This window comes from Diceros bicornis, chromosome 6, assembly GCF_020826845.1.
Source record: "Diceros bicornis minor isolate mBicDic1 chromosome 6, mDicBic1.mat.cur, whole genome shotgun sequence".
In the NCBI taxonomy this organism is placed as follows: Eukaryota; Metazoa; Chordata; class Mammalia; order Perissodactyla; family Rhinocerotidae; genus Diceros; species Diceros bicornis.
Genome location: NC_080745.1, coordinates 30,154,755 through 30,179,471, shown reverse-complemented (window position 1 = coordinate 30,179,471; position 24,717 = coordinate 30,154,755). Strand labels below are relative to the sequence as shown.

The following is a 24,717-nucleotide window of genomic DNA, read 5'->3' as shown; positions in this document are numbered from 1 at the left end:
TGTCGTTCTTTTTAAATGCACATATTTTCTCTTGAAATAACTCCTTCCCTTTCTATCCTTACCTACTTGTTTCTTTTCTTGGTGGGGAGGGGCAGGAGGAGAGACCTAATATAAGAGCCTTGTATGCCTCCTTCCTAAGAGAACCTGAAGGAGGAATGGGAAGTTTGGGGTCACACAGAAGACAATGGAGGAGACTCTTCGTTCTATTGAGGAAAGTATAATACAGTGGTTTTGGCTAATAAAATAGAAGTAATAATGATACTTTTGTCATCATTGAATATATCATTACCCAAGTACAGTCAACTCTCAATTTTGTGCCTGAAGTCCAGGGGAAAATCCCAAAATTTCACCTCATGTCACAGTCTGTTCCCACTCCATTCCCATCACAAATCATCTCATCAGAGCGGCTAACAGACTGTATATAAAACGCATTTCGGATTTACTTCTCTCTATCTGCCCAATCTCTGGTTGGGATTTAACAAATGTCTGAAAGACAGGTGGCAGGAGAGACCTGGGTAATACAGAGACTGACTCGTCAGCCCCCAGATAACTGGCTGTGGGCTATTGAGTTGATACATACAGCTGAACAGTTTTAATTTGAGGTCACACTGATCAAACATAAAGGAGACCAATGCTTTTGCCATTAATAACCCTCCTGGTTTAAACCAAAAGGAGGATAAAATATTAACTGAGAAGTAGGTTTGCCAAATGGAATAGCTCCAAAGGTTTTCCAGAAAAGTTTATCGCCTGGCATCATCACTTGATTTAGTAGGTCTTCCCAAGATGAACACAGAGATGTGGACAGACTGATGGGGGACTGGGTTGGGGTGGTGGTAATGGGGGGAAGTGGAGAAGCTGGGTTTCTTGATGGGAAAATGCTTTTGGACTTGGAGCAAGGTACCAAGGTGGGCAGGGAGGCCACGTGCAGATTTAAAGGCAAGCCAGATGGAGAGAAGTTCCCCCCAGATTACCCAACCCCAAACCCAGGAACATCAAAACAAACTCTAAGGGATCTAGCAGTAGCAGCAGCACAGCCTCATTGCGCTGAGCAATTTAGAAAGTGGAGGAACGAGGAGGAGAAGAAGGAAGGGAAAAGGAGGGAAAATGGGGAAGAAAAAAAAGCAAAACAAAATAAAAGAAAACCACAAACAGAACAATATAAATAAAAATAAACCAACCAATAACAGAATAAAATTTGTAACTCCTTTTTTTTTAATTTCACAAAAGTTTTCACAAGGACAACGTTATAGAAGAAAACCCCCAGCAGTGGCTAGGTCATGCAGAACCATTAATTGTCATACCTTGGCCCATTCTATTCATCCTTGTTGCACTTTAGAGAGAGAAGTAAGCTATGTGAGTTTTACAATGCTTTTAAACTGTCATATTTCCTGTTGAGCACTTTAACTGGCACATTCTTATAGTTATAAATGTTCTGAGGGCATAACTTTATAACTTCCTTTGCAAAGAATGCATGAAGAGCTCTTCATGATCCAAAACTAGGGGATATGTGTGTGTATATATATACACATATATATGTATATATGTGTATATATATAGATATATATAGTTATTATATATAAAAAGATAGTTACGAGTAATATATAAATCAATATATAGGGACAAAAATAATTTGAAAAAAAGTCTTGCACTCATAGGGCTTTTTAATATACATGTATACAATTATTCCCCACCCCATTACCGGTTTGAACACTGCACTGCCCTGTCTCTGGTGTGGGGGTGGAGGTTCTGACTGAGTCTCACCATTTTGTCAGTAAAAGTGCTTGTCAATTCACACAGCAAGCAAATCTCCAAAACTATCATGCGTTGGGGGACAAGGGATCCAAAATCTAAACCCAAAACATTCACCATAAAAACACCTTTGTAGAGATGGTACAGCTGTGACATTTTTCTCCTCCCCTCCACCCCTATTCTGTTTCATGGAATTTTTTCAAAGTAAACATTTCAAATATGTATATACCAGGCCAGGGCTAGTCCATTCATCCAAGAATTTGGTTACGGTGGAGTTGGCCGACTTTCTACTGCACTGCCTAAAGCATGATTTGCATGCATAAAATATCTGACAACTGTATATGGAAAAAAGGGTATTTTTCTACCTTTCCACTCATGCTTACTAACTGTAAAACAAAGAAAGAAAGAAAGAAAACAAAAGAAAGAATAATTATACCAAAATGTGTTTGGCTCACTGTTGTACTCATCTTCTTCTCCTCCACCTCATAACGACAAGGAGCAGTTTTCCATTATTGTCAGTCACCTGCCTAGGTGAATTGGCTACGTTAAAGACCTTGATGATGAGGAATTTTTCCCACCAGCTTTCTGCTTTGGGACAGCCAGCACCATGCAGCTGTCCCAGCAGTTTGAGGTGGTAGCTGGCTTTTGCCTTTGTTGAGTCAACTGTGGCTTGATCCTCCTGCATTCTGATTTATTTAGCAACTGGGCTCCTAGAAAAACATGATCCGCTGCTGGTTTTATCTTCCCCTCCTGGACCACAGCCCCTGCCCTGGCCTTGGGGCCCGAGCTAATCAAACGAAGGGGAGTCAAAAGGTCCCCTGAGAATGTGTGGAAAAATACTTGCTCTTTTCTGAGCATTATTTATTCTGTACATAAGGTAAGTAATTCACCTTTTAAAGGATGTAAAAGTCCCAGGAAGGCAGTTTTTAATGACTTACATCTGATATTTATGATACATATGGCTTTTCATCCCAAATGTCAAAAGTGAAAGAAAAAAAATAGCTATTCATATGGCAGCATAAGGAGACAGAATAACAATTTAATATGCAATCAAAGATCTTTTCACTTAAATTAAATGACTAGAATTTGATACATCCACAAATGGAATACTATTCTCTCCTCTATAGTAAGAGTAGAAACGTTCATAGGAACTCCCAAAGGAAGCTAGCTCTGGGACAAAAGGCCTTGGTGAGTAAGAAAAAATCTCTGATGTTGTCTTATAACAAGCAGGTGCTTAATAATCATCTACACAAATGGCGAAAGCCTTTCAGATGCTTCTCGATACTTTGGCCCAGAGAGTGGAAACAATTGATATGTTTTCTTTGCTTTTTGGTTGCTTGTTTCAAATAAACACCTGTGTATATATTGTTGTGTGTGTATAAAAAAAAGAAAGAAAGAAAGGAAAACAGCAACAACAAAATCAAAACCCAAAGCACCCTGATAATCCTGATAAATCAGAATAAACTTTTCTTCTACATGAACTAAACTTGCTTTGCATAACTGACATTGATCGCAAGCGCTCTCTTCTAATCTGTGAACTCGTTCCTGCAGTGAGCTATTTATTTCGGGAGCATGCCTTTGGGTTATTTCTCCCCTAGAATCATAAATAACTTTTGGTCCTTCTGCTTATTTGCTGTTGTGCTCAAGGGTTTTATGGTGGTGAAATAAAAATGACAATCACATGCACACTATCATACATATGCAAATATGTGTAAAAAAAGGGGGGGGGACTACAGGGGAAAACGGGGAAAGTTACTGTTGGGAACACCCACTGGGGAAATGAGTGGCAGATAACAGTTTCACACACGGTGGCAGTGGATACACATATCAGAGCCGTTCTTCCTGCACGTACTTCTGTTTGTCTCGGGACTCCCGGGACTTGGGCCGGTTCTGTCGGTTTGCTGTGGATGGGATGGAGTGAACAGAGGAACTCTTCTTGCTGGAGGACTGGGACGAGTGGGAGGAATGGGAGAGGCTGGCCCGGGACTGGCCGGCGTTGTGGTCAAACTGCATTAAGCAGAAGATCAGGTCCGTCGGCACAAGTTCAAACTCGTACGGGGGGTTGGTGATGACATACCTGGATGAGAAAACAAAGGTTGGTGATGACATACCTGGATGGGAAAGCAAAGAGGTCACAGCCTGAGGATAAGTGGGTGTAGAATTCACCCCTGACTGAACCATAAGGAACTGCCTGGTTCCTCAGGTCTACCAGAGGATCTGGAAGATGGACTTCTAGCTGGTCCAAGGCCTTAAAAATTATCTTCCAAACTCAACTAAATCTTCCTCTGCTTAAGGCAACAGAAGAGGGCAACCATGAGCCCTGGCAGAGATGCTTAATTAGTGCCAGTTCTCCCAATTAATGGGGTAACCACGCTGCGCTTCCTCTGGTCTGTGTGCCCTTTCAATACAATGTCAAGTTCACTTCTGAGCCTGAGTAGCCCAACCGCATGCAGGAGGTTTCATGAACTACATTGTGACTTTCATGCTAGTGTGTTCTGACAATCCCAGACACATGTCATAGGATCTTTGTTTACCATGACCTAGCATCTTGTTAGTCCTTCCTCACTCTTCTGCTTTCAAAATTTGGTGGGAGGTTTATGAAATGGAAGGTGATAAAACACCCCCATGCCTATTTGTCAGTCCTGCTTTAACTGTTCTCAATATGATGAAGCTTTCTCTGGATAACGCCAAACATGACTAAAAAAAATCACTGTGTTTCATGTACAGTGGTGGATCTCAAAGTGTGGTCCTTGGGCCAGACATATCAGCATCACCTGGAAACTTCTTAAAAATGCAAATTCTTAAGCAACCCCACCCCAGACCTACTGAATCAGACACTCTGGATGTGGGGAACAGCAATCTGTGTTTTAATAGGCTTTGCAGGTGATTCTTATGCTTACTAAACTTTGAGAACCCACTGGTCTGTAGCAATTACTCTCAACTCTGGCTATATGCGGTCATCTCTGGACATTAAAAAATTATATATATTTTCATTCCAGAACAGTTAAGTCAGAGTAATCAGACTATTTTTTAAAAAGCACCCCCGGTGATTCTAATATGCAAGCAGAGCTGAGAAACACTCATCTCTATAGCATTGTTCTCGAGGTATATTATGCAAATGCACTGATTTTGGTAATTCTAGGATGTACTTTTAATTTGGAGCTGCTATGAATTTATTTTAATGCATATTAGAAAAATATAACTAGCACACAAAAACTTATTTTTTTCCTGCTTAAGGTGATAATATACAATTTTCTTAAAATAAATATATAAAAGTAAAAAGTGAGTCAATTAAAAAATATATTAAGTAAAAATATAGGCATCTAAGATATGGCAAAGGACCCATTTATCTCAAACATTAGCAATATGAAATATCTCTGTATTAAATACCAACAGAATTATCCCAGTAGCTAGAGTTTGGAGGATATGCTTCTATTCAGACTTTTGTAATTAGGTGATGAAATTATTCTATAAAATTTGGCTTCTTCCCGCAATGTCTTTACATCTGCTATTAGTAATTAAAGAAAAAAAGCTTCCCAAAGGAAAAAATCCTCCAAACTCAGTGTTGGATTTAATCATGGCAGGGTAATTTGCATGTTGAGAGCCTGTATTTAGACCTTTGCCTTCCCAGTGGGGGACAGGAGAGGGCATTTGTGTCACTGCACTTGGGGTGAGAGAGCAGAGTGGAAACATACCTCTTCGTGCATTGGCTGGGGGTGCTGAGGTGAGCATCTCTCAGCCGGTAAATGCCAAAACAAAGCATGTTATAGGTTTTCAGAGCCTTGCAGAACAGATCACCATAACAACCACCATCCTGGGAGACAACAAAAGGACAGAGAGAAACATCATCTTTATTTGCCTGAAAGTAGAAGTCCAGGGAGAAAAGGGCCTTTTCATGAAAGCTCGTTTTTGTGTCTCTTGAGTTGGAGGGTCTGTAGCGAGAGACTGTGGCTGAAAAGTCAATGTGGTTAACAGCCTACACCCAATACTGGTGATTTGTAGGGTTCAGATAATAATGGGATTTTCCTCTGCAGTTTTCCATCTATAGCAATGAGAGCTCTGAGGAGACTGTGCCTCTCCCTCACTTTAAGTGAGGCCGTAAAGCTGGAAGATCTCAGATGGATGTTCACTGAGGAGAAGAAACCAGCTCTGCAACATGGTGATTACATTTAGCCCCAGCTCAGCTGTAATCACTGGGATCTGACCGTGTTGTCAAAACTGCTTGAGTGATAATGAAAATCACTGCAAGGAGAAAAGACCTCACCAGGTACTACGGTGACAGACTCTTTCAGGGAAGGACTGTGTGAAAAGCACAATTTACAGACCTCAGAGATGGCAAGGGTGGAAGAGAATGTGTTTCCCCAGGAGCTGAAGGTTTGCAGGCTGAATAACTGGGATTCACAGTTCTAATCAGTTCACAATCACCTCCCGAGGGTCTGGGGCCTGATGTGGAATGTGAAAGCAAATTCATTCGCTGGAAATGCTGGCTTCATGCAGCCAGGTGGCTTCAGGTAGGTGTTATTATAGGAAGGGCACTGAAGAATGGCTTCACTGGGAATAAAGTGACTGCATTTGTCCTTCCTGTCATTGGAATTTCCATAGGGGCATCATATTAGAGAACACAAACAGAACCAAATCTTACCATTATTTAAAGTCTTTATTCTTCTAAAGTGTATCAGTCAGTAGATGACAGACAAAAAGAGCCACTAGCTGTGGAAGCTGCCTTTCAAAAAAGCCCAGTCTAACATAGGTCCCTGCTCATAACCAAACTAAAATATGGTACAAGTTGGCATCGGGGTTTCAGAAGAAATGGAGAAAGTGACGCTTTCCTTGAGCAACACTACTGTTCGTGCAATGGGTTTATTGGTTCCCAAGGCTCATGGCTCCACCCTGTGAACACATTCGTGGAGCAGGGCTGGGAATAAAGGTCAAGACTGCATACTTCTGCCAAAGTGCTTGAATCAGGCTGGTGCATGGAACTCAAAGTGAGGCATTGGTCACCTCTGCAGCAGGGAGGGCATGGGGGAGAGTGACTGGGTCCAGCCTAGAAATCAGAAGACCCAGGTCTGCAATTGGAGACATTAAAGGATCTGCATGAGATGCTGTTTGTTTGCCCAGTGGTTCTGGATGCACATAATTACCGGTGGTGTTCTGAAAGCTGTCAGTGCCTGGGTCATGCCCAGATACAGAAATTCAGAATCCTGGAGGCTGGGCATGTCCATCAATGGTTTTTAAAAGCTCCTCACAGGCTGTTAATGTGCAATCGGGGTTAAGTAGCCCTGAGCTATGCTAAGACCCTGTAGAAAGCATCCCCAGCCTTGGCTACATGTTGGAATTACCTGCTGCCTCCTATCTCATGGTTGAGGATACCTGAGGGGAGTGAGTAAGCCCACAGGCTCCGAAGCCAGGGTTCCTGGTGCGAATTCCTGAGAGGGCCAGTCTTCAGTCTATCTGAGCCTCAGTTTCCTTAGAGTGTCTGATAACAGAACCTATATCAAAGGGTAGCCATGAGGATAAAAATGAGTGACTACACGTAAAACACAGTGCTTGATACACAGTAAACCATCAACATCACCTCTTACAGTTGTTTACTGTACAAGATAGAAAAGACAGCTGCTTAGTGTGTCACTGTCAGGCACCCAGTTCATCTGGACAAGCTATTCCCAAACAGCAGCCTCAGGGGACCTCTGTGCCATGAACTCACCCCCAAGTCTGCAAAGGGCCCGTCCAGCAGCGCTAACTGGGCCACACGGCAGCGGTCCCTATTGGCCAGCGTCTGGGGGGTGCTATAGCCCCCTCGAAGTGCATTCTCCTCAGCAATCAGAGCCTCGAGCTCTGGCGTGGCTCCTCCGGTCACCAGGGTCCGGATCAGGGTAAGGATATTGTCATTGAAGTATGTCTGAGAAGAGAAAGCAAGATGGGGGAAGAGTCCTTTAAGCAAACACCCCAAAGTCACGACAACCGACATCCACATTACAACTTTTCTTGGTATCTCCTGTTTAAAGTTCTGGCCTGTCTCTTCAAATAATTTTACGTGGGAAGTGAAAAGACAGCAGCCTCCAATTATTCTATTCTTTTCTCTCCTACTTGGTTCTGCCATGAGAGCCTGACTTTTAAAAACCAATTCAGGGGATTTTTACTAAAGGGCTAAAGTCTAAATGGTTGGTGTTTACCATAATTGGTGCTAGTAGGGATGCAAATACTGCTTCCTCTCTTCGAGTCTTATGTGTCTACAAGGACGTGTGTAATAAAATGCAGCCTGCCCAGGCTGTTAACCCAAGCAGGACTGCCTCTCAGGACCTGTCACCCATCTGCCAGGATGCCACCTCCCCTCAACAGTGGCAAAACCTCCTTCTGTATGGGAATGAGATGCTAGAGCATCCTTAAGGCCACACGCTCAACAATTTATGGCATGCTTTGATAACAGTCTAACCCAAAAGTCTCTATCAATTAAATACGCCAGATAAATTTATGACAACGTGGATGTCCTGGTGTGTGCACCTTTTGAGGTTTTATTTTTCAAATAACCTCAGTAGTCTGAGGCAAAAATAGCTTATTAGAGAAGTTTTCCTCTACATGTACATTTGTCTCACATCTAAAACATAACAGGTCTGTCAGGAATAAAACAATGGGAGTTTTAAAAAAATTAATAGCATGTCAAATAAAAGAGCTCCAAAAGACATTTGTCACCCAGTCTAATTTGAGAAAAATCTCAGTTAAGGGCCTGCATTTCATTTTCCAGTGTAAGAGGAAATCCAACAGGCTAAATAAAATCAAACTAAATTTTGCCTGGGGCACTTGAGGATGTATGGACCTTTGGGAACAGGTTAGAATTGATGGGCGCATTTTTACTTCAGCAGTTTCTTAGACAGTTTACCTGAAAAGACATAGTGGGGAACACACCAGGTAGGGATGAGATCTCACTGTGCTTTGCCATGACGCATTCTGTGTCTTGGGAGAGGGAGCCTAATCATTCTGGGCTTAGATTTTCTCATCCGTAAAATAAGCACTGTCGTTAAGATCAAGTTTATATGCAAAGAATTCCATGAGGACTTCTGAGTTAAGATGATAGCTGCTAGCGGGGGCTGGGTTCACTCTCCTCAGTGAAATACTCACAAAAACACCCAAAGTGATACAAAATTCCAACCGCAAAGGAAACTGGGAATATCATTCAGAATGTGCCTGACCGTAAGGAGAACGTATCCTCCACCAGAGCTCAGATGTGCTGGGGCAGAGAAGCAGAACACAGCCAAGGAGGAGGAAATGTTGCTGGAGTGGTTAAGGATGAGAGTCAGGCTGCGGGTTTAATGCTGCCTTCACCACTCAGAAGCTGCGGGACCTTGGAAAGATACTTAACATTTTTGTGCCTTAGTTTCTTGATCTGTAAAATGTCATAATAGAGTGGTTATAAGGATTATCTAACTTAATACACATGAAGCACTTAGAAAAGTGCTTGGTGCAAAGGAAGCACTAATCAACACTTTGGGCCTGATATCAGAGACTTGGGGCCTTTGCTGAGGAGAGGAACAGTCAGCTCATTCCTAACCTTCCCTTTTAAAAAATCTTTTCTTTTTTTTTTAGGAGTGTGTGCAAACCAAGGCTATTCATTTTACCCTTGAATCCACACTTCTCAGTCTGCCTCCATTCTAAGACCCCATTTAGACTCAGGAATGGCACAGCGAGGGTCACGGGGGACTGCGTCCCGGGATGGGACAGCAGCAGTAGGACAGGCCACCAGAGGTGCATTCTAGTGGAGATTGGTTCAGGGCACAGATATGAACATTTCCCAAAGTTTTCAGAGGTAAATCCTCTTCCCTATAGTCTGATAACCCATCATTAGAAGCAGGAGGCCCCACCTGCAGCCCTGCAGCACATTAAATAAGTGAGTACTGGACACAGAACTTTGACAAAGGCCTTTGGGCTATAATTACCCTTGTAGATCAAGACAGAGGGGAAGAGTTTAGCACCCCCCAAGGTGGACAGCAGACCATCCAAGACCTCATATACTGAAAACCAGACCTCTCCTTGCTCAAAGGTAGCGAGAGAAAAAAAGAGCCAAGATAAATATTTTTTAAAAAGGAACCACAGTGTTTAAGATAGAAAAGCATCTTTTTAACTGGCTAAATAGTTACTGGAAGAAGTAAAAGAAAAATTTAGGAAGCATGTGTTTTGGAATCAAAATAAAAATTTTACAAACAGAGTATCTACAACAAGTAAAAGATCAGATGATAGGAAAACTAACTTCATACAACTATTGAATTACTTTTTGTTAGATATTAAAATTAAAATGGATGTGATAAGAAATAATTCAAAGAATCCAGTACCCTTTCATGATAAACACACTCAACAGACTAGGAACAGAAGAGAATTTCCTCAACCTGGTAAAGGGCATGTATTAAAACCCACAGCTAACATCAGACTTATTGGTGAAAGACTGGATGCTTCCCCTTAAGATCAGAAACAAGAGGAGGAAGTTGGCTCTCACTGCTTCTATTCAACATAGCACTGGAGGTTCTAGCCAAGGCTAGAAAGAAATAAAGGTATCCATATCAGAAAAGAAGGAGTGAAACTGTCTCTATCTGCAGAGAACATGACCTCGCATATAGAAAATCCTAAGGAATCCACTAAAATGCTATTATAGGTAAAAAATGAGTTCAGCAAGGTTGCAGGATACAAAATCAATATGCAAATATCATTTGTGTATCTATGCACTTGCAATGAACAATATGAGAATGAAATTAAGAAAACAATTCCACTTACAAAAGCATCACAAAGAATAAAATACTTAGAAATAAATTTAACCAAGGAGGTACAAGACTGGTACACTGAAAACTGCAAAACATTGTTGAAAGAAATTAAAGAAAATCTAGATAAATGGAAAGACATCCCACATTCATAGACTGGAAGACTTACTATTATTAAAATGGCAATACTCCCCCACATGATCTACAGATTCAATGCAATCTCTATCAAAATCCCAAAGACCGTTTTTACAGAAATGAAAAAGCTGATTCTAAAATTCATATGACATTGCAAGCAATCCAAAATAACCAAACAACCTTGAAAAAGAAAAAACAAAGTTGGAGAACTCACACTTCCTGTTTTCAAAACACATTATGAAGCTACTGTAATCAAGACACTATGGTATTGACATAAGAATAGACATATGGACCACTGGAATCAAATCGAGAGGCAGAAGTAAACTTTTGGTCAATTGATTTTCAACAAGAGTGCCAAGACCATCCTATGGAGAAAGAATATAGTCTCTTAAGCAAATGGTGCTACAACAACTAAGGATCCACATTCAGAAAAATAGTTGGACCCCTATCTCACACCATATGCAAAAATTCATTCAAAATGGATCAAAGACCTAAATGTAAAATTACATTTAGGAAATTGGATTCTTAGATACGATACCCAAAACACAGACAACATAAGAAAGAAACAGATAAATTGAACTTCATCAAAATTAAAAATTTTTTTGCATCCAAGTACACTATCCAGAAAGTGAAAAGAAAACCTACAAAATGAGAGAAAATGTTTGCAAATCATATATTTGATAAGGGTCTAGTATCCAGAATATATTAAAAAAACTTACAATTCAATAACATAAAGACAAATAACCCAATTTTAAAAATGGACAAAAAACTTGACTAAACATTTCTCAAAAAAAGATACACAAATGGTCAACTAACAAATGAAAAGATGCTCAACATCACTAATCATCAGGGAAATGCAAATCAAAACCACGAGATACCTCTTCACACCCAATATAATCAAAAAGATATATCATAACAAGAGTTTGTGAGGATGTGGATAAATTGGAACCCTAACACACTGCTGGTAGGGATATAAAATGATATAGCCACTTTGGGAAATAGTTTCTCAGTTCCTCATATGGTTAAACATAGAGTTATCATATAACTCAGAATTCTACTCCTATGTATATACTCAAGAAAAATGAAAAAAAAAAAGTCCGTATGAAAACTTGTACATGGATGTTTATAGCAGCATTATTCATAATAGCTAAAAGGTGGAATAACCCAAATGTCCATCACCTAATGAATGCATATACAAAATGTGTTATATCCATGCATGAATATTATTTGGCCATAAAAAGGAATGAAGTACTAGTACATGCTCCAACATGGATGAACCTTGAAAACATTATGCTAAGTGAAAGAAATCAGTCACAAAAGACTACATATATGATTCCGTTTAGATGAACTGTCCAGAAGAGGCAAATCTATAGAGATAGGTAGTAGATTAATGGTTGCTTAGGGCTGGGGGTGGGGGACAAAAGGGTAGCGGGGGTAGTGAAAAGGGTACGGAGTTTCTTTTTGAGATAATGAAAATGTTCTAAAATTGACTGTGGTGATGGTTGTACACATTTGTGATGATATCAAAAACCATGATATTGTACACTTTAAATGGGTGAATTGCATGATGTTAATTATATCTCAACACAGATGTTAAAAAAAGGAAATAGCTAAAAGGTAACGAAACTTGTAATAGTCGGATTTTTATCTGTTAAGCAATAATTAACAATACCGTACTGTACACTGAAAAATTTCTTAAGTGGGTAGATCTGATGTTAACTGTTCTTATCACAATAAAAAAAAGGCAGCCGTAAGTTGTAGAACTAAAAATCACACACGCAAAATCAGTGATGTGGAAGTAAAACTAAGAAGTTGGCCTAAAGTATATAGAGAAACGTGTAGAGATTTCCTTTCTTCTTTTTTTTAAACAAGAATGCTGGTAGATATTGATGAAAGATAACAGAGATCAAATTGATAAATAGCAAGTGTTCACAAGTTAAGGCTGTAAACAAAATTCAAGCAAGTAAAAATGAACAAGCAAGGAAACAAATGAATACAACCTGTCCTGAGTTGAAGAATGAACTGAGACTGAGGATAAAAATGGTTCACCAAGTGAATGTGGCCGACACCTAGACCTGGACTAGGTGAATATTTGAATTTTAAAATATTAAATGAAGAAAAAATGACTTAACACAATGCTGTAAGGAAAAAAAAGCACAAGATCAGGTTAGCCAGAGACTTCTCTAGAAAATTTAAGAGCAACGTCAACTGAGTTTTGAAAGGACACATTTATTCTGAGAATTCTACATGCAGCTAAATTGTCAATTATTTGTGAAGGCAACAGAAGTATTTTTGAATCTCTGAGTACCTAAGCATTTATTGATTTACTTCATTAAAAAACATACTCAGAAACAAAAATCAGCTTCCTTCAAGACGATTTAAAACTTTTAAAAATTAAAAAATGAGCATATTTGGTTTAAAAATACTGGTGAAATATATTGAAACATGGATTTAAAAAAAACTATTGTATATATTATTACAAAACTAAATGCAAATGTCAAAAGTAATTCTTAAAAGAAAAGAATATGACATAAAATTATCTATGAATACAGTAACATTAAATTATTTGTAAAAGTCAGAAAAATGAGTTAGGAGAGAGGAAGATGGACATAAAGGCATGTAATAGACTCCCTGATCTTATAGAGGGAGGATTCAAGAGCTACTGAATTTTCCTAGATAATAATACTTAGAAAATATAGTTTCAAGTATATTTATAGAATGTCTGGTAACTACTAACTAGAGATAAAAATAGAATGAATAGTTTACACATCACTAGAGAAAATAAGCATACAAAATATCGTCCATATACCCAAAGATGGAGAATAAAAGACACAATTATAGAAGCATGTGTAAAGCATAATGCAAAATTATAGCATTATATTATATAACTAAACATAAATGAGCTAAATGATTTGATAAAATGGCAAAGATTCTCCAACTTGTTCAAAAACTAAAATCAAACTCTCATATCTTCAGAGACAAACAGGAAAAAACAAAACAGGCATAGAAAAGAATATTTCAAGGGAAAATTTTAAAATATTACATTAAGTGAGTTAACTTTATATTGACAGTTCGTATTTATAATAAAGATGTAACTTATTTATGGGCAAAATAATATAACTGAAATATAAAAAGCAAAACTAATTAACAATTACAGTAAAATAAATATGGATTGAGAGTGATAAGTGACGGTGATATGCAAAATATCACTGTGTTTCTAGCTTTCACAGCTCTAACAGACCAAAATAAAAGAAAACTAAGGCTATAACGAGTGATTTAGTAGATTTGTGCTAAACTTTGTAACATTTTCAGATAGCTTCCAAACAACAATTACAAAAAAATGATCAATGGCCCAAAGTATAACATTTCAATATATAGAATAAAGTATGAGCTGTACAATCTACATTTAAAAAATTAATATAATACTAGAAACAAAAGTAAATATCCTAACATTTCCAAGTGTTTAAAAAAAGTATTCTAAATAACTATAGGTCAAGATAGAAATCAAACTCAGAATATAGAGTATTTACAAATTAATGACTATCTGAAAATGACATATAAAACAGTTATGGATTGAGGCCAAAGCTACAGAGATAAATTCAGAGCCTTAAATGCTTTTATTATTAAGAAAGAATTACAATAAACAATTCTAACCATTAAAAGAATTGTCTTTTATTGTTCTTTTTTATCTAAGAAAGCAAGAGGATGAAAAGTAATAAAGCATCAATTAGTGAAATAGCAAGAGAATATTTAGTGAATTGATAAATGATGAAATATTTCTTTGAAAAAATAAAATAAACCTATGACAAATATAACTGAAAAAAAAAACAGAAATAAAATTAGAAATGAGAAAGAGAATATAATGTCATATATGTTTGAGAATTAACACTATTATTCTGGAAGCTCTCTTTAATACCACAGTCACTGGACATGAGTAAGAAGAACAGTTACTGTTTTTTAAAAAGCAAAGAAATGATCATCTACAAAGAGACAGAGAAAATTATTAGAAAAAGAAATTCCACGTTCCTTAACATGTAAACTGGACGACATGATGTCATATTTTTCTAGTAAAATTTTTAAGTGTGATATCTGCCTAATTACAGATTCAACTGGATGTTTTTTAAACTTGATACAATTATGCTAAATTTCCTCTGGAAACAGTTTATGAAATTGTCCTCCCAGGTATTAGAATAAATATTAAAGATTTCATAACTAAACGTTTTGGACAACATAATTAGAAGATCAATCAACCAGAATGGATTCATGAGAACCATAGTTTAGTAGTTATAAGACCTTTGCCAACAGGAGTTGGCAAATCCTGCCCTTGGGCAAAATCTGGCCTGCCACCTCTTTTTTTAAACAAAGTTTTATTGGGACCCAGACATACCCAGTTGTTTATGAACAGGCTTTTGTGTGATAATGGCAGAGTTGAGTAGTTTTGACAGAGTTTGTACCGCTCTCAAAGGCCTAAGATATTCACCATCTGGCCCTTTACAAAAAAAATGTTTGCTGATCCACTCCTTAATATGATAAGAAAAGCATCATGAGGAAGGAATGTTTACTCAACAAATGATTTAGGGGAAACTTGCTATCTGGAAAAAAATTTCAAAAATATGGTAATGATTAAATAAAAAATGATACACTTACATGACTTACATTGAACATATATTAATATTATGCTTTCAGAGAATATTTAATGGCACGGTAACAATTATATGATATCATATTAAAATATTCAAAAAAACAGGATCCAAAAACACCATGATATAAAATTCATGTTAAAAGTGCAGACCTCAACTGATATATTTATATTTATTTAAAAATAAATATACTTATCACCCCAAAATTTTATTTGGTGATTAATTCTTGGTGAAAAAATTCTTATTAATTTTTATTTTTTCCTATAATTTTACTTATTTTATATACTTTCTACTGTGAAAATATATTTATTTTAAATTTCTAAAAAACGAAGTAAATGGATGGGCCCAGCCCAGTGGCATAGTGGTTAAGTTCGCATGCTCCTCATGGGCAGCCTGGGATTCGCAGGTGCAGATCCTGGGTGCAGACCTACACCACTTGTCAGCCATGCTGTGGTGGTGTCCCACATACAAAATAGAGGAAGATTGGCACAGATGTTAGCTCAGGGCCAATGTTCTTCACCAAAAAAAAAAAAGGAAAAAAAAAAAGAGAAGTAAATGGAATTCATGTAACTCAATAGCAAAAAAACAAAAAGTCAAATTAAAAAATGAGCAAAGGAACCGAAGAGACATTTTGACATTTTTTCCAAAGAAGATATTCAAATGGCCAACAAGTACATGAAAAAGTGCTCAACATCACTAATCATCAGGGAAATGCAAATCAAAACCATAACGAGATATCATCTCACATCTGTTAGAATGACTATTGTCAAGAAGACAAGAAATAACAAATGTTGGCAAGGATGTGGACAAAAGGAAACCTTTGTACATTATTGGTGGAAATGTAAATTGGTACAGCCACTATGGGAAACCGTATGGTGGCTTCCCAAAGTTACAAATAGAACTACCGTATGATCCAGCAATTCCACTTCTGGGGATGTATCCAAAGGAAATCACAATCTCAAAGAGATATCTTCTGCATCCCCATGTTCATTGCACCATTATTTACAACAGCCAAGACATGGACACAACCTAAGTGTCCAGCTGTCCATTGATGGATAAATGGATAAAGAAAATGTGGTGTATCTATATGTGTGTGTATACATATACACAAAGGAATACTATTCAGCCGTAAAAAGAAGGAAATCCTTCTTTTTTACATTTACATTTACATTTACAGCAACATGGTTGAATCCTTAGATCCTTATGTTAAGCGAAATAAGTCAAAGAAATACAAATACTGTATGATCTCATTTATATGTGGAATCTAAAAAAACTGATCTTATACAAACAGAGACAAAATTGGGGGTTGGGGGGGTGGGAGGTGGGGGGTGGGAGAGATGGGTGAAGGGGGTCAAAAGATACAAACTTCCAGTCACAAGATGAATAAGTTCTGGGGATGTAATGTACAGCATCGTGATTATAGTTAACACACTGTACTGTATATTTGAAAGTTGCTAAGAAAGTAGATTTTAAAAGTTCTCACACACATATACACTGTAACTAGGTGAGGTGATGGATGTGTTAAATAACCTTACTGTGGTAATCATTTTGCAATGTACACATATATCAAATCATTACTTTGTACATCTTAAACTTACATAATGTTATAAGTCAATTATATCTCAATAAAGCTGAGGGGGAAAAGGAGGTAAATATTATAAAATAATTAAAGGCAAAACATGTACCCACAGACAACCTGATGAAAACATAGCTGAATACTTAGCTGATCTCAGGATACCTGCTAGTTCTCTTGTTGGGCAAGCATTTTTTAAGCATTAAAAACTATAGAATTCACAAAAGAAAATGTGTATTTATATGATTTTGCACAGATCGAAACACAATTAAAGGGCCTCCTAGCGAAAATGCATGAGATGGCATTTACACACCAGAGATGTAGCGCAAATTGGTACAAACGTTTCTGGGAGATAATCTGGCAAGATGTACAAGAGCTTTAAAAATGTTCATATCTGTGAAAATCCCAGTAAGTTTACCTCAAGATAATAAGTTGCTACTTGTTCAAAGATTCATGTATGATAATGTTTATGCAGGGTTAATTATTGTTACAATCAAAAATTTGAAAAGCAAAATGCCCCACAATAGATAATGGTTAAACAGATTCCAGAACACCCATGTGTTGGAGTCCCATGAAGTCCTGTGGAGGCTTTGCAAATCATGACACCCAGGAATACGACATGATTAAATGCTCTGGATAAAACACTAACCGTGAAAAGAAAAGACAAACCAAGACATAAAACTGGATGATTCCATATTTATCTACACATCTAGAAGTAAATATACCAAAATATTAACCATGCTTATCTTTGGGTGTTGGGAACATGGTTCATTTAAATTTTCTTCTTTGTATGTTTCTGTGCTTTCCAAATTTCCACACTGAGCATGAATAACTTTTCTAATGAAAACACAGTCGATTTTTAAACAAAGAACACTCTAAGTTCTGCTTTGCAATGATAAGTCTAGAAGGTCAGCATGACAGGTTATTGTTTTGTAAGACCTCTAGGATTTGACCTTCACATGTTTCCCCTTCTGTGTTGAAATCAGTTACGCTGAAACTGCAGAATCTTTTCTATCAGTCAGCCGCGGACATTTACTGAGCACCTACTAATCCCTGGGTCTTGGTTTGGCCTGAAATTCTATGCTTTTCAAAGAATGTGTCACTTTCAAAACTGCCCATCAATGGGTATAATTTCAGGGTGGGTCACAGGGTTTCAAAGGTGCCTGAACAACTCCGGAACTGCTCACGACTGAACGCAATTCTTTGCCCTCTGAGCTGGTACTGTATCCCAGACCTCTCTCCTTGACTTTTCCACGCAGGCATCAAGGAGCAGTGCTGTGGGCAGCAGTATCTGCTATGACATAGAATAAGATGTCTTTCTGTCAGCTGAGCGCTCTTGCTCACGTTTTGATGCCTCAATATTCAGCTGCAGAGAAGTCCTTTGAGCACCGCATACAAGTGTACTCTGAATGAGTATCAAGGTCTTTTTGTGATCTGAGTAACTTGGTGGAAAGACAATGCTTTCCCTGAAAAAGGATGCACAATCAGTCATATTGGAGGGCACAAATTTTCTTTACGTCATCGGAGTACCGCTCACAGAGCATACAGCAGTCTGCAATAAAGCACAAAATCTAGGGCTTCCTGCACAGGAAGCGGCTGTTTCAGAATCATAGGGCAAACCAGGTGCTAGGACTTCAAATTATCAAAGACGATTCCTGCGGAGGATGTGCCAGCTAGAACAAACCTCCCTACAACTCATCTGACGCAGAAGGCACACTTCTTCTTTGGGTTAACAGAAACACCAAAATGGAAGAAACCAAAAATTCTGAAGGAAGGATTGTAATATGTAGGTGTGATCCTTTGTCTCCTAAGCTATTATACTGCTAGTCTTTTCTGTGCCTTACCATGGCCCATGTTCACTACACCTGTGCTAGAATCCTGGTGAGGAACTCGTCCACAGAACCTCTCACCCAGGCAGGACTAGTCTCCAGGGATGCTTTGGGCAGAGGCCTTTGCTATGGCTGTTCCTGTGTCACATGGGCATTGGGGAGCTTATGAGAACAGAGTTAGGGTCCTGCTCAGAGCCTGGAAACAGGAGACCCATGTAGTCTAAGGGATATGGGAGTCCCTCTTCCCACTGCCAAGGTCAAGGTTCCACACCTGGACAGGGAAGCCTTTCCTCTAAGTAAGGCAACACGGCGCCCCTGGTTATGCCTACAGACTTCAGGATTCAGCTAGTATGGTTTTAAATCCCTACTCTGCCATTAAATAGTGACAACGGGAAAATTGCCTAACTTTTCTATGCCTCAGAGTCCTCATCCATACAACAGGGATTTAAAAAAAAACAGCTTATAGGGTGGTGTTAAATGAGATACTTTGTGAACTTCTAACGCGCCATGAATACTCAATAAATAGTAGTTTACAAAAAGAACAACCAACTAGCAATGCAACCAATTTAGAAAATTCCCTTCTCCCTGCGCCTCTGTGTTCTCAGCTCTAATACCAGAGGGCTGGCCCAGATCACATGTGTGGCCCCCTTGGCCTCTAAACTTGGATGATTCACAGAGCCTTAAAGTAGACAGAACAGGCATGGAGGAAACCAAGAAATGCTGGGGGAGGACGAACTGATTGCAACAGGGAAGTCTGAGCCTGCAGCGCCATCTAGCCCGCTTTGTGCCGCCCTCTGAGCGCGTCTCTCCAATACGCTGGAGCATCTTCCTCTTTTTATTTTTTTAAAGTATAATTACCAGAGCTTATGTTTCACAGTTAATGCTGTCAAGCCTTTTAAACTAATTGGTCTTTTATAGAAAATTTAACTGAAAATTAACACATCTTTTAATAACATTGCCTTAACTTTAATGGCACTTTGCCTTTCGTTTATAATTGCTCTAAAATTGTCATTTTCCATGTCATAGCTGCCATTTTTTATATTTGCTAGTTTTCATGGTGTAGATTTTTATTTTTAGTATTTTTCTTTCATGAGGGATGAGAAGTATTTGAGTTTTTTTTCAATCCCAGGCCTGCCTGGCCTGATGTGGCAGCAGTGGTATGTTCTGAGTCCAGCAGAACACACCATCGTTTGCCACGCTGACACGGGGCTAGCTCATCTGCCTCAAGATGGCCCCTGGATAGTGTCTCTGCTGGTGAGCACTGGAAATGGAGGCTCTGGAGTGGAGAGTAAGGAACAGGACCACGGAGGGGTAATTTGTTTATGTGACTGACTTCACATGGCACTGGGTTAGCCTGGGCTGACTAAGAACTTGGTCTTCTCCGCAACACACTTCAGGGGTTGGGCCCTTCACACAAGTATGGTTAAGAGAGTAAATCACATGGATCCATCTTCCAGATGGTCACCTTCTCCAGTCTTACCAACATAAGTTCAGTTATTTCTGGCGAACAAAGGCCAGCTCTCTGATATTAGAGAATAGAACACAGAAACATTATAAATATATATATGTATGTGTATATATGCGTGTGAGTGTAAGTACACACACACGCATATATGTACATATACTTGTACAAACACACACATACATAATAAATCTACTTCTTTGTAGTTACATTTGATCTTAAGAAATATTTGTCTGCTCTGTGAAAGATTTTCATATACTTTAGTCCTTACCTGATCACTCTACAGTGGAGAGGAATTGTTATTATCATTCCCATTAGCAGTTAGAGCCGACTGAGTCCCAGACAGTGGAAAAGACATGGGGCTGCTGGTGAGCTGGGACCAGAAGCTATAAGTCCTAACTCATGGCCCAGTGCCACACTGTTCCTCCTCCAAGTCATTGCCTTTGTTGTGAAATACTAATTCATTGGACATGCAAACACCCACCGTGGGCACTGTGGTGCAGTGGGCAAAGCAAAGACACACCTGGCATAATGCTTATATTGAAGTTTCTCTTGGGCTCCTGGGGCATTTGGCAGCAAGGATCCCTCAACAGGATGACATCCTCTGAGAAGCCTATAATGCTTCTCAGATAGAGTGCACTGGCAAAGGGGGCCTTGGCTTTTCTCTGCCCTTTCTCTTTATACTGTTATGGTATGGCTTTTCATTTATTCTTCCCAGATTAGGTAGACCCTACAAACTTGAAACTTCATGAAATCTTATTTTCTAAAAAAGTGACAACACTATCAAGCTATGTGCATTGGAATTCATTAGCCCTTAGAGTAGGATGTCCCTTTTTCTCCCAAGAAGGGGTTGTATCCTCACTGCTCCTTCAATACTGATGGTTCAGTGTGGTAGACATCTGTGGGAAAGGTTGAGGGCTCAAGGAAAATGGACATCATGTGCTCAACATTCTGACTCAGAGGACAGAGAATGGCCAGAAGACAGAGGATGCTGTCTGACCACAGACACTGTAACACAAGCTCACAAAATTAGAAGGAGGAGGCTGGTAAGGCTGGTTCAGTGGGATGGACAAGCAGGCACCAGTGGGATGAATGAAGCAGGCCTAGTGGTATGTAACAGGGTACAGTGCGGACTGTGGCTAAAGGGAGCACTGCTCAGCTCTAGCCAATTGTTGCTTTGTGGGAATCTGTGAATCTGCCTTTTGACTAAAATCAATAGAAGCTGGAAATCCATATTTTATGTAAAATCTTATAATTTTAAAATGTTGGCAACAAATTCCATTTAAAACTAGAAACTTTGGGAAATGCAGAAGTTGTCTATGGGATGTGTCTCCCACAATGTGCTGTTTTGAGACTTCTATGTTAGATCATTTATTAGAAGCAAGATATCAATCCAGGCATTCATGCCAACAGAACTGTGCTGTTTCTCCTTCTTTCTTCTCCTGAAATAAGTGCAATAGGATGGGGTGTTGGACAGAAAAATAATCAGGGGTTGTACTTCAGGAATCAACTCAGTGACGGGTTTGTCCTCCCAGCCAGCCCACACAGGAAACAGTGGCATTATGAGGGTGCTGGTGGTATCCAAAAGAAGGTGCCTCCTCTAACCAAGACTGCAGTGTCTAACCCCAGACTTAAAACTTGACTGGACGTGGTCGTCTGTACTCAGTAGAGTACTCACAATACGGCGATGGCCGTGCCTGTCCGACAGCTTCTTGTATATCCCTCTCCCATATCTACTACATTCCAACCATGATGGGCTGCAACCACTCCTTCAGAAAAACCAAACCCAGCTCATCACCACTTTTCAGTCTTTGTCTTGGCTCTTCCTTCTGCCTGGGAAAGCCAGTCACCCTTGCCCCACCGTGTCCTCTTCTTCTGATTTTTCAGTGTCAACTTCAAAGTTACCTCCTAAGACAGCTTGACTCTGACCACTGTGGCTAAAACAGGTCTCCACACCCGTTCAAACTAGTTTGTGTTCTTTGAATCAGTTATTCCCATCTGACACTGTTCATTTACTCACTTACATGTTACCGTGACACACAGTTACCACCCACTAGAATGAAGTTTCAAACAACATGACAGCAGGGTCTTCATCTTTCTTCTTCACTGCTGAATCCCCAGCTGGTAAATAGTGCCTGGCATTTAATAAGTGCCCAATAAATGTATTGATTAATAACAACAAATACATATAGAGCTTGTCTTGTGCTCAGTACTGCATTAGTCCCTTTACAACCTAACTCATTGAATCATCTCAACAATCCTATAAGACCTATGAGGTATTATCCTGATTTTAAATATGAGAAAACCAAGGCACAGAGAGGTTAAGGTTACACAGCCAGTAAATGGTGGTGCTGGGATGCACATTCAAGCAGTCTGGCTCTTGTGTCCATGACTTATCTTTTCTTTGTAGGGAGGGTCCAGGTGGAACTCCAGTTGGGGGTGAGGGTAGGGGGAAGTGGTGGCTGTGTGGAAAAGAAATCTGAATACTCATGTGTTAGTTCCAGCTCTAAATACAGAGGCTCTCTTTCATCTTTTTTGTGTGTATATGTGAGCAGCAAGCTGGTATCAATCTGAAAAATACATTTCTTAATTACAATCTTATTCTTAGAGGCATATACCCATAAGCATAATTATCCCCTCTCATCATGTGCTTCTGCTGTTGATTCGCAGGAGAAAGCCATGAGGCCATGTCTGTAACATCCCTATCTGTCCCAGGAATGCCTGTGATGAATCAAAACACTCTTCTTTTAACAAATGAAGCAGTAAGCAGCAGGAGTTGAGTTCTGAAGGACAATATTCAGGGAATGTTTAGACACATAATTAAATGGCAATTTTGGGAGGAGTGCTGGAAAAAGGAGATCATCGACATCTAAAGAGATGAGTGTGTGGATGTCATGATGTTGCTGTAAATGAAGGCCTGAGATGGAAGCTTCCCTCCTGTTCCTGCTGTTTGGAGGAGTCTCACTTTCTCAATTTATACTCCTGCCAACCCTTTCAGTTCCTTCTAGTTACTGCCTCAGTACTTGACTGATCTCCTATTTTTTTCATAAATTAGGGTTGGGTGGAATGCAAATAAATCCCAGGTAACATTTTATCAGAAGGTCTAGATCCAACTAGGTCTGTTGGATTCGAGACCTCACTGTGGAACAAGTTACACTGTTCTCATTCTAGACAATGAAAACAAGACCTGGAATGATTGGATAGGCATTTTGATTAATGATTTGAAAAGTCACTATCATCAGTAGATCAGTTAAACACGTCTTGCTTCAACACTTAAACCAGGTTTATTCACATTATTGTCCAAAAGGTCAGACACTGTAGCTGATGTGCTTCACACAGTTCTGGAGCCTCAATAAATGATGCTGCTGATGATAATTACAACGACAGTTACTAGATTCCTTGACACCCTCTTTCCCTAGGCTGGAATTCAGAAGAAATGCTGCTCACAGACTATTGTATCCATACTTGCCTTAGCCAACCTCTCCCAAAACATTTTAGTTTGTATTTCAAAGGACATTAGAGGTAGCTTTTTTGTAACTTCAAACCAATCCACTTTGATTTCTCATCTGAGTTTCCAAAAACTGACTCCCTAGTGATGCTGAGAAAGACAGCTGCGCAACTCAAATCCAGATGCGTCCCCCACCCCCAACCCATGGTCACCATGTGCCCCCTTGGCTGTGTACAGGTGAAGTTCTTTGGTGCCTAAAACCAGTTTTATTTCTTGGAACCAAGGTTGGCTTCATGAGTGTGTGGCCTGTGCAGCTGCCCAGGGCCCATGCTCAGAAGGGCCCCTCACTTGGTTTAATGTTCTTCTGTCACCTATTTTGAAATTCTTAACAATTCCTGAAAAAGTGGCCTTGCAAATTATGTAGCTGGTCCTGCCTGGAATATACTGAATGTTTGATAAGTAGAAACATAAATAATTTTATGAATTTGGATTTTTAAAAATTTTAGTGAAGTATTTTGTAGCTCTTAAAAAAAAACCTACTGTAAACAGTTTAATGACCTCTTAGTGAGAACAGTGTTCGGAAATCTCTCTAATTAGGATCAGAAGTAAAATGAAATTTCCAAAGAGATGAATAACAGAAATTTGTTTGAAACTGGATTTGGAGACTACGAGGACCGTTACAGGGATTATGGCACTGTGAATGAGCACATCCTGTAGCTTCTATCATTCCCTCTGGCCTGCTTTAGGAGTTTGCCCAAACTGAGCCCAAGACCACTAGCAGGTAGAAAGGTTAGGCTCAGTACCCTCAGGCCATCGGAAAGGTCATGAGTCCTGGGAAACCAAGAATGCCCTTCTCTAGGGACCATTTTCTCTCCTTCTTGGCTTGGAAAGCAATGGAACGGCATAAAGCCCAGTCAACCTTAATTCAGATGAATGTCATTTCATAATTATTTTTAAATCCATAATTCTGATTTTTAACTACGATATGCTTGCAGTTGGACCACATTCAGGAATATAGAATAACCTAAATTAGTCTTAAAAAGCTTTATGTTTTTTTCTTTCCTCAAATAGAAGTCCTTCTGGGATTAGGTTTAATGAATAGATGAGAATAATGTACAATTAGCACATCAGTTGTTT

General features: G+C 39.1%; 1 protein-coding gene across 1 annotated transcript in view; it reads right to left on the bottom strand.

Annotated features, from left to right (window-relative positions):
- Positions 1-3,151: 3,151 nt before the first annotated feature.
- KCNMA1 (potassium calcium-activated channel subfamily M alpha 1) overlaps positions 3,152-24,717 on the bottom strand; it is a 488,218-nt gene continuing 466,652 nt past the window's right edge. The window contains exons 26-28 of the mRNA XM_058542759.1: positions 7,454-7,648; positions 5,445-5,563; positions 3,152-3,826 (exon numbers count right to left, since the gene is read on the bottom strand). Of these exons, the coding sequence (XP_058398742.1) occupies positions 3,577-3,826; positions 5,445-5,563; positions 7,454-7,648 (564 nt within the window). The 3' untranslated portion in view covers positions 3,152-3,576. The remainder of the gene's footprint in view (positions 3,827-5,444; positions 5,564-7,453; positions 7,649-24,717) is intronic.